The sequence below is a fragment of the Fonticula alba genome (assembly GCF_000388065.1).
Source record: "Fonticula alba strain ATCC 38817 unplaced genomic scaffold supercont2.3, whole genome shotgun sequence".
Classification (NCBI taxonomy): Eukaryota; order Rotosphaerida; family Fonticulaceae; genus Fonticula; species Fonticula alba.
This window is the reverse complement of record NW_009242973.1, coordinates 1999312-2008836: the sequence shown is the minus strand read 5'-3', so window position 1 is coordinate 2008836 and position 9525 is coordinate 1999312. Positions and strand designations below refer to the sequence as shown.

Sequence of the window (9525 nt, the reverse complement as noted above, 5' to 3'; positions counted from 1 at the left end):
GCTCGGCTCTCTGCTCCCTGGTGCAGGCATCTGTCTTTCGCGTGCGCATGCCCAACGGCCTGACCAAGCGCGTGCCGTTGGCCGGGCTTGAAGGCATGACCGTTGGCGAGTTTGCCGCGGCGCAGCTCCCGACGGCGGACGCAGGCGCCCCGAGCCCGGGGCTGGCCCTGGACCCGGCCGGCAAGACGCTCCTTCCAGCCGACTCGGGCCTGCTGTCGCATGATCTCCCGTGCGTGCTCTCCGCCAGGATCGTGGCCTCCCCCAGCTGCCCCGGGTCCTGGGCCTTGTCTCGCTCTCGCCCACTCGGCATACCATCGCACTGACCCCGTGGAGCATGCGGCAACCACCATCACTGGCACCACCGCCACCGCCACCGCCACCGCCACCGCCGCCCACTCGCATGGCCTTGGTCCGGCTGCCCTTCCCCCGGCGCAGGAACGGTGCGATGCTCTTTTTGGTGAGCAACACCGGGACCACGGCCAAGCGCCCGGCCGCCGCCGCCGCCAACCCGCTGGACCAGGTGCTGCTGGCATGCCAAGACCCGCTGGCCGATCCGCTCCTAGTGCCCACGGCGGCGGCGGCGGCGGCGGCCACCCCGGCCGTGGTGCCGGTGCGCACGACTCCTGCGCCGGATGGCGCCGGGCGAGGCCCGGCCTTTCTGACGCAGTCCCCGCTGGAGGCCTCGTACCGCAATGAGCGTGGCATCAAGCACGCCAGTGCGCATGCGTTTGTCCGCGCACGCATGGACGCCTCGCGTTCCAGTGCCCTGCATGGCAAGGTGCGCGTCCCTTCATCGGACCCAGCCGCTTGGCCCGGCCCGACCTCCTTCCTGCCTGCCCCGTGGGTTCCCCCCCCCCCCCCCCCCCCCCCCCCCCCCCCACCTGTACTGATGCCCCCGCCGCGCTCCCTTGTGCCCAGTTGGCCGTGGTGGACGATGGAATCGCCGCACTGGCCGAGGCCACGAAGGCGGCCGACCCGGCGGCCGGGCCGGTGTCCGTGGCTGCCATGCCGCCGGCCGTGCGCCTGGCCTCGCAGGAGTACCGCCATGTGGACCATGTCCTCTTTGAGGCGCCGCACCTGGTCGATCGGTTCCTGGCCAGCTGGCGCAACTCCGGCGCCCGGCGCCAGCGTTTCGGCCTGCTGGTCGGCCGGCTGGAGCCCTACACCGGGGTGCCGCTCGGCATCCAGGCGCGCGTGTGTGCCATCTACGAGCCGGAGCAGGAGGACGAGCCGGGGTCGGCGGCCGGGCGCGGGGCCATCCGCCTGAAGGCCGAGGACTTCGCGGCCGAGGTGGCCCGGCTGAATGGCATCCTCCGGCCGTTGGTCCCGGCGCCGCTCAACCCGCCGGCCGATCCGAGCACCATCTCGGCCGCCGGGGCGCGCTTGCTGCTGGAGCCGCTGTGCGTGGTCGGCGCCATCTGGACCGACTTGGAGGATGATGGCACCGGCGCCGGGCGGGTGAAGCCGCGCATGCACCCGGTCAAGTCGGACCGCGAGCTGGAGCTCGAGGCCGTGGCCGGCACGGACCCGGCCGCGGCGCTGGAGCTCCTCCGCCACCGCGCGGCCCCCAAGCTTCTGGACGGGTCGCCGGTGACCTGCGTCGAGGTGGCCGCCATGGCGCGCATGCAATTTGCCCTGTCCAAGCATGGGGGCGGCAGCGGGTCCGTGCAGATGCCCGGCGCCGAGGGGGGCCACTTTGGGAGCCGCTTCGTGTCGGTCATTGTCCATGGCACGTGTGCTGCGAGCTTGGCGCCAGCGCTGTCCCCTCCTCCCGTCGCTCCTTCTCGCCAGATCTCCCTTTTCCCCTCCTCTCGCCCTGCTGTTGCCGCTTCCATCCATCTAACCCCCCGCGGCGTGTGGCAACAGGCGACCGCGATGGCAACCCCGCTCTCGAGGCGTACATGGCCTCCGACCAGGCGGTGGCCCTGATCGCGGCCACCGGGTTGGTCACCGCTTCCAGCGAGCCGACCGCCATGTATGCGCTGCCCGAGGTGCCTGGCCGTTTTGTGCCGGATCTCCTGTTCAGGTGCGTGCTGCCCCCTTCCGGGGTCCTTCGGCTGCGTGCGGTGACTCGTCCCATGCCGCGTATGCCGGGGAGGGCCCAGCGGCGGGGGCATCCCCGTGGCGCGGGTTGGGCATGCGCGCGAGCGCCGGCCATGTCGGTCTCGGGAGGGGTACTCGCATGGGTGGTCGCGGCTTTGCTAACACCGCCGGATCGTGGGCGACCGCCCGTGGCTGCCCCCTGCTGTGGCTTGGCTCCAGTGAGCAGGACGCCCTCGATGACAAGGTCACCAAGAAGGCATCGCCCCTGTTCCCGGTGGAGCTGATGCTGGTGTCCCTGACGCACGGGTTCCCGGCCCCGGGCACGCGGGACTCCTCGACCCCCGGGTCGGCCATGTCCACCTCCGGGGTGTCGTCGTCGGCCGGCGGCTCGCCGATGTCCTCGCTCTCCTCGCTGGGGTCTCTGTCGGGCGCATCCTCGGCCCGTTCCTCGCCGTTGATGATGTCCTCCGGTGCTTCGTCGATGCAGTCTTCGCCCCTGCTGGGCGGCGTGGTGGACCTGACGGTGGTCCGTCCGCGGCCGGTCTTCCCTGACAGCTCTCCCTGTCCCTTCCCGGTGGAAAACCGCTCGCCGACGCCGGTGCACGCGTCGGCCGTGCTGCGCGCGCACTTCCGCGGGCATCAGGCCACCGCGGCCACCACCGGGGGCAATGACGCGGCGCATGATTTCCACTTCTTCGTGTGGCTGCGTGAGCGGGACTTCCTGCCGGACCCGGCCGACCCGGAGGACGCCGATTCGGCCGCCGGCACGGAGCTCACCGCTTGGGCGCGTGCGGCGGTCGGCCTGACCCCGGAGGAGGCGGATCTCATGCAGGCCCTGCAGCGCCGGGCCGCCTCCGACAAGGGCGTCCGTCTGTCCTCGGCCACCAGCGAGCCCGCCCCGGCCGGTGCGCCCATCCTCCCGGCCATCGCCCGGCCAGTCAACACCACGGTCACCTGGTCCACTCTGCAGATGATCAGCTCGTGAGGGGGATATAGCACAGGGGGGGGGGGGGGGGGCGGAGCTGCCTTCCTCCCTCGCCCTCGCTCTCGGCCATCTTTCCCCGGCACCCGGAGGCGCGGCGGGAAAGGTCCAGGGGCCAGCGGCGGCGGGGTGGCGATTCGCGAGTGTTGCGTTTGTTCTTCGGTTTCTTTCCCTCCCCCCCCCCACCCACCCCCATGCACAATACACATCAATGCAGGGCTCTGAGCATGGTGTCGACACACGTCGGGCCGCCGGCCGTGGCGGAGAGTGGCCATGCTTGGCCGTGGTCCACATGCGGCGGGCTCGATGCCGGCAGGACCCCGCACAATCCCTTGTCGGGCGCTGTACTTGAAAAAGGCCGCCACCCACCTCCCCGCCCCGCGTGACAGGCAAGAGTACATGGCGGCATCGGAGGCCGGCCCCGGAAGAGGGAGGAGAAAGGGAGTTGGCGTGTGCGAAATCGTCCAAGGCAAGTGAAGCGTGTATTCTCGCCGAGAGGACGGAGAGAGAGAGAGAGCGCGCGCGCGCGAGAGCGAGAGAGCGGAGAGGGAGGGTCAGGCACACGAGTGAGGCCGGCTACACCAGGTCCTGGAAGAGACCGATCCAGCCGGTCTCCTTGCCGACCGCCAGCTGCAGGGGCCCGGGGGTGCCCGGCGGGCCGCGAGCCGGCCGGCTGGCCATGCAGAAGAGGCTGGACCCGGAGTCGAGGGCCGAGTCATCGGGGACCAGCCGTGCGAAGTCCCCCCCCGAGACCGGGACCCACTGGGCCCCGGGCTTGGCGGCCATGCGAGCCGCGGCCACGGCCCCGGCATCCACCACCAGCAGGCCCAGGCCGACGGCCGGGCAAAAGAGGAACCCCCCGCACGGGGACCAGGCCATCGACCGCAGGGTGGTGGCAAGCCGGGGGATGTCGGCCGACGGGACGGCCGTCTGCATGGCCGGGTCGACGAGCTGCGAGAAGAGCAGCTCCCCGGAGCCCGGGTCGAAGAGGGCCAGCCGGCCATCCGAGTAGAGGACCGCCAGCAGGCCATGGCCGCCGGCCCGGTGCGAGGCATCCCGGCGGAAGGGCCCGACTCGGGCCCGGGCCCCCGGGGCCGAGTGGAAGCACCCCGGCGACAGGCTGATGGCGATGCCCATGCATCCGGCCGGGGCCGGGAAGACCATCAACTCGTAGGCGCCGGCCCGGCGAGCCGCATGGGCCGCCCCCACCGGCCGGTCGAAGTCCGCCTCGAAGGCCGGCAGCCCCAGGGCCTGGGCCTCGCGCAGGGCCTGGCATGCGCGCAGCGGATCCGCCAAGCTCACCAGCACAACATTGCCCGAGAGCAGGGTGCACCCGAGCAGGGTGTCCTCATTGAGACGAGCGGTGACGCATGTGCCCCCGAGGGCCACCGAGGCGATGCACCCGGGGGGCAGGCTCGCGCCGGCCTGCTCGGCCGCCAGGCTGTCCAGGAAGTCCTCGTCATCGAGCGAGCTGTCGCCCGAGAAGTCGGCATCCGTGTCCGAGCCGGAATCCGAGGCCTCGGAGCATGAGCTCGAGCCGGACCCCGGGTCCGGGTCCGGGTCCAGGTCCGAGTCGGACTCCGTGTCGGTCGGGGCCGTGGTGTCGGGCGAGTCGCAAGGGCGCGCCAGGTGGCCGGGGCTGGCGCTGGAGCTTGGCTCGGAGCCCGGGGCCTGGACCGAGGATGCCGGCGAGGAGGGCCCCCAAAGCCGGGCACAGGGGTCGGTATTCCAGAGCTCCGGCGCGTCGGCCTCCGGGTCGACACTCGGGGCCCGGGCGGCCGGCTGGCCGCCCAGCAGAACCTCCAGGTCCCACAGCCGGAAGGCGCCGTCCATGCCACAGGAAGCCAGCAGGCGCAGCCCGGGGTCCAGCGGGGCCGGCAGCATGGCCAGCCCCTTGATCCAATCCCGATGGTGCGGGTCCTCCCCGAGCCCGGGGCCGACCACACAGCCGGGGTGCCCAACTCGCAGGGTGTCATACGGCAGGACGGCCGGCGCGCCAACTTGATCGAGGACCGCCAGCAGGCCAGCCAGGTGCCAGAGGCGCACGGCCCCATCGTCGCCGGCCGTGGCGAAGTACATTTCGCCCGGGCCGGCACCGGCCCCCGGGGTCGGCGCATCCTCCGGCGCATCCTCCGGCGCATCCTCCGGCGCATCCTCCGACGAGCACCGGCGCCGGAAGAAGACCACGCAATTGGCCGCGGTGCCGCCGAAGGGGCCGACCGAGTGCGCGTGCGGCACCGACAGCAGCAACTCCGTGGAGGCCGCGTCAAAGAGATGCACGCCGCCATCCGAAGCACATGCCACCAGGTACCCCCCGCAGGGGGAATACTCCAGGGCGTAGACCGATTGGCCGGAGGCCGGGGCCTCGGCCGGGGCCGACGTTCCGGCGGCCAGCTCCGGAGCCGGGCGCAAGACCGCCGGGCTCAGGCGCCAGCGCAGGCGCCGGGGCGAGGGGCGGCCCAGGCCGCCGCGTGCCGTTTCGCCGGTCACCGGGACCCGGACTGACAGGATCTCCGTCGGGCGCCGGGCCAGCGAGAGGGCCCGGCCGGTGGGCAGCGCCACATGGGTGCATACGCCGCACGATCGGCCCAGGGTGGCGGCGTCAGCTCGGGCCAGCAGTCCGGCCGGGGTGTGTCGACAGCCGCCCGGCGGTGGGAGGGCAGGCGGGTGTTTCATCGGCCTGATACTGCGTGTGTGTGTGCATGCACAGGCGCCGGGGCAAGGTAGAGAGGAGCAGGAGAGAGAGAGAGAGAGAGAGAAAGAGGCAGGAGGAGAAGTGGGGAGACTGGAAGGTCAGGACGTGTGTGTGTGTGTGTGTGTGTGTGTGTGGAGTGGGTGGGGGTGCCCGTGCGTTGAAGGAGGCGCCCGCACTCGTGGGGGCGGGGGCTCTTGAGGGGCTCTGATCTCGTTGCTGGCGGGTCCTGAGTGCTGCCATATGCGGTCGGACCCCCACGTCCCCACCCCTCCCCCGGGACCCTGCCCGTCCGGCTTGAGAGCCAGCTTGCCGGCCGGCGCACCTCATGGAAGAGGCCGGACTAGGGGGGGTGCCTGTAGATTGGCCACACGCAGCCCCCCCCCCCTCCCCCCCCACTACCGCCACCACCCCCGCTGCCGCCGCCCCTGAGGCGAACCTGCCGTCCTCCTGAGGGATATACATTCCTCCCGGAATTGGCCCAGCAAAAGGGGAGTCGCCTTGCGTCGCCCTCCGGCCCCGGCGCCCTGCTTTTTTGTCGCTCCGCCCGTCCGGCCGTTGCCCGTTTGGTGGGGCATGTTGACAAGATCGCGCAGGCCCCCGCGCACGCCTTTTTTTTTATCCACGCCAGGGGTCGCACTTCAGCGAGACGATCTCGTCTCGATCGAGGACTGTGGGAGGACCTTTCGGAATGGCCATCACATGACCCAGGAGCGGGGGAGGCCTCAAGGGGCTCGGTGCACGATGCACGGCCACTGGTCGCCCCCCCCCCCCCCCCCCCCCCGGCGACCCAACCCCCGCCAGACAACTCTCCCCGGAGGACTCACTCATAAGATACTTGTATTCTTTGTTTGTTGTTTGTGTACTTCGAAGGGGGAAACCCCGGAAGTTCGGCAGGGTGACTCGTTGCCGGAGAGTGCAGCGCGCCGAAGAAATCACAAGCAAGAGAAGGGACACCACAGGGGAGGAGAGGGGGACGCGCGGGCATCACGCCGGGGGCCGTTGCCGGCCACCCTCCCCTGGCCTCCCCCCCTCCTCCCCAGGCATGCACACCGTGCCCCTTCTCTTGATTGTCCCGGCGAGCGGCATGCGCGTGTGCTTCCGGTGACCATGTCTCCCCCACTAGGGGCATCATGCGGCCCCGGGAACCACGGCCCGGAAGGCGCCAAACAGACCGAACATGATGAAGAGGACGGACCCAATCAATGTGACTGTGTGGCCGGAGGCGCAAGGTGTGGCCGGGGCTGTCAGACCGGATGCCGGCCAAGGCACAGGGAGGAAGCGAAACGCCCTGCGGCGGGGAGGAACCTTGCACGTACCGGCCTTGATGGACACCCGCTCGGCAAGGAGACGCCCGCCGACCACCGCGATGCCGGTGCACATGGCATGGCCCAGCAGCGAGCCGATGGTCACGCCATAGATGTTCTGCGAGAGGGGCCCGGGACCCAGCCCAAGGGAGGAGGGAGCACCACCCGGCAAGGGCGAACAGGAGGATGTCAGCGATCAAGCATGGGTCATTGCTGGAGGGACCGGAGTCACGGCCAAGTCGCCGGGCAGGAGGCAGGAGGCAGGAGGGGAAGCAGAAGCCGCAGCCCCGCGGCCCCGCAGCCCTCTCGGCAACGCACCTGCGCCGCAGCCAGGGCCATGGTGGTGATCTGCGAGCGGTCCCCCCACTCGGCCACGACCACCATCATGAAGGTATTCAACACGGCCACCGGGATGAGGCTGGTCACCGGGCGTAAAACTTGCTGGACCCCAGCGACACAGGCCCGGAGAGACCGCACCACCGACCGGGCCGCGCTGCTCACCTCGGCCGGGGTGGAGGAGGTGGCAGCATGGGCCACCCCCTTGGCATCGTCGGCCGGCAGGCCCAGCTCCGGGTCCAGGACCTGGGCCTTGGAGGGGGCGCTGGCCATCGAGGCCGGCCCTGTGGAGGAGGACTCCGAGCCCGGGCCCTCGGCGTCCTGCTTGAAGTGGGCCTTCACTTCGGCCTCCACTTCGGCCAGCTCCTCCGAGGCGTCCTCCTCCATGGTACGCCACTCGAGGATGCCGCGCACGCCGCACACCAAAAACAGGGCGATGGCCGACCAGGTCACCAGCCACGGGGGGAAGAGCACGGGCGCCGCCACGCCGAGGGCGCACGAGAGAACCGTCATGAAGGCCAGCGCGCCCCAGGCCCCGAGCCAGATGTGCAGTCGCGGGCTGTGGCATGTCCGCATGATGGCGTCAGCGCGAAGGCACCGGAGCCGCAGGAGGAAGCAGCAGGGCAGACCCAAAGAGGCAGAGAGAAAGGCAGAGAGGAAGGCAGAGAGAAAGGCAGAGAGGAGCCGGCGCTCGACGCGGTCGGCGGGACGCACAGCTTCATGGCCAGGATGGCCGCCAGGAAGAAGGTCTTATCGCCGATCTCACTGGCCAGGGTCATGGCCACGCCAGCCAGCAGGGCACGCTTGAAGCCGACCGGGCTGGCCGGCGGTGAGCCCACGTCACCCGGGCCGCCTTGCGTCTGGCTGTAGACCGGATAGCGCGGGGCACTGCTGTCCGCCCGCCAGTACCAGTGCCCGGGGTCGGAGTCGGCCTGGCCGGGAGTCGGGGCGGCCCCGCGCGGGGTGAGCACCGGCGCCGAGAGCTTCTGCCGTGTGCCCGGCAGCACGCCGACCACAAAGCGGTCCCGAGGGAGCGGAAGCGGCCCGGACTGCCCGGCGCGAAGGGAGGCCCGGCAAGCGGGAGGCCAAGGCGGTGGGTGTCAGCACAAGCGCGAGAGCCGGAGATCCGGAAGTGCCGCGGCGGCCGGCAGCAACATGCGCACCTCCGATGAGAGATCCCCCTCGGAGGACCGATGTTCCGGGGCCATTTCGATGAGGACGTCGCGCAGGGTGAAGCTGAACTCCCGCGGGCGGGCGGCTCCGGAGCCGGCGGCCGAGAGGCTGCGCCGGTGGAGGAGGAGCTCGGCATCGGAACGCGGGCCAAGCAGCGGCTCGGCCGGCGCCGCGGCAACTTCCGCCCGGCCAGTCTCGCCGAGCAGCACCAGCGCCAGCGCCAGGAGGCCGAGCAGACGCGCGGTCGGTCGCCGCATCATGGCCATCCGATGGGTGTTAAGATGTCTGGGAGGGGGAGGGGGGGGAAGGCGAGGAGGCGAGGGGGCGGGGAGGCGAGGGGGCGAGGGGCAAAGGAGAGGGACGGGGCCAAGAACCGGGCCGGCGGATGGGGAGCTGGGAGGGGCAGAGGAGGAGGATGGTTTCGCGATCCCGCCTGCTCCCCCGCCAGGACCAGGGTTGATCGAGAAAAGTGGCCCCGACACCGCGGACGTGTGCGGACTCAATGTGCCGTGCCCCACCCCGCCCCCCTCCCTGCCCGGGTAATATGCCACTTCGCGCCGCTGCCCGGGTGTCGGTGTCGGCTCTCATACGCACCCACACGCACCGCGGGTGCGGCGCCCGCCCCCTCGGCCCGGGGCCTCTCCGCTCGATCGGGCGGCTCTAGCCCGCAGGCGGGCGTGCCCGCCAGTCGACTGTGGATGCGGATGTGGATGCGCCGGTGGCAGGAGGGACCGGCGAACGCTGGCCTGACAGTTGACCGTGTGTGATTAATTGAGAGTCACGAGCGCGCCCCGGCCGCGGCGGGCGCGCTCCACCATGCGGGCCAGGCAGCCACGGCTCTCCGTTGGCATGTGGCGCACTCGCCCAGGCCGCCAGCCGGGTTCAAATCACAGTCGCCCGCACACGCCAGGGGCTTGGGAAGCCTGTTCTCCATAGAAAGAGAGAGAGACCCATCCCTGCCACACAGATCCCTCTCTCCCCCCCCCCCCCCC

The 9525-nt window shown here is 71.2% G+C and overlaps 3 protein-coding genes across 6 annotated transcripts; 1 reads left to right on the top strand and 2 right to left on the bottom strand.

Moving 5' to 3' along the window:
- Positions 1-47: 47 nt before the first annotated feature.
- On the top strand, positions 48-3244 carry H696_02209 (hypothetical protein; the record flags this gene model as incomplete). The annotated part of the gene is made up of 5 exons (XM_009496110.1): positions 48-229; positions 436-778; positions 919-1729; positions 1867-2026; positions 2263-3244. 5 exons carry the CDS (start codon positions 48-50, stop codon positions 3026-3028), a joined length of 2262 nt encoding a protein of 753 aa, XP_009494385.1. The 3' UTR covers positions 3029-3244.
- Positions 3245-3473: 229 nt separating this feature from the next.
- H696_02208 (hypothetical protein) lies at positions 3474-5782 on the bottom strand. Its single transcript, XM_009496109.1, has one exon. It carries the CDS (start codon positions 5699-5701, stop codon positions 3602-3604), a length of 2100 nt encoding a protein of 699 aa, XP_009494384.1. The 5' UTR covers positions 5702-5782; the 3' UTR covers positions 3474-3601.
- A 758-nt stretch (positions 5783-6540) lies between these two features.
- Positions 6541-9503, bottom strand: H696_02207 (hypothetical protein). Of its 4 annotated transcripts, XM_009496105.1 has the most exons (5): positions 8524-9503; positions 8075-8409; positions 7343-7919; positions 7037-7142; positions 6541-6928 (listed from the first exon to the last, which is right to left on the bottom strand). In XM_009496105.1, exons 1-5 carry the CDS (start codon positions 8797-8799, stop codon positions 6849-6851), a joined length of 1374 nt encoding a protein of 457 aa, XP_009494380.1. In that variant the 5' UTR covers positions 8800-9503; the 3' UTR covers positions 6541-6848. The 4 variants fall into 4 exon arrangements, with proteins under 4 accessions (XP_009494380.1, XP_009494382.1, XP_009494383.1 ...); XM_009496107.1 differs by having other exon boundaries at positions 7037-7919; XM_009496108.1 differs by having other exon boundaries at positions 6541-7142.
- Positions 9504-9525: the final 22 nt, after the last annotated feature.

Excerpts from the sequence above, each read along its gene's own strand:
- H696_02208 (XM_009496109.1), bottom strand. The coding sequence starts at position 5,701 with ATGAAACACCCGCCTGCCCTCCCACCGCCGGGCGGCTGTCGACACACC.
- H696_02207 (XM_009496108.1), bottom strand. The coding sequence starts at position 8,799 with ATGGCCATGATGCGGCGACCGACCGCGCGTCTGCTCGGCCTCCTGGCG. Across the intron at positions 7,920-8,074 it reads GCCATCCTGGCCATGAAGCT|CCCGCGACTGCACATCTGGC; the intron begins GTGCGTCCCGCC and ends GACATGCCACAG. Across the intron at positions 7,143-7,342 it reads TGGCCCTGGCTGCGGCGCAG|AACATCTATGGCGTGACCAT; the intron begins GTGCGTTGCCGA and ends CCCCTCTCGCAG.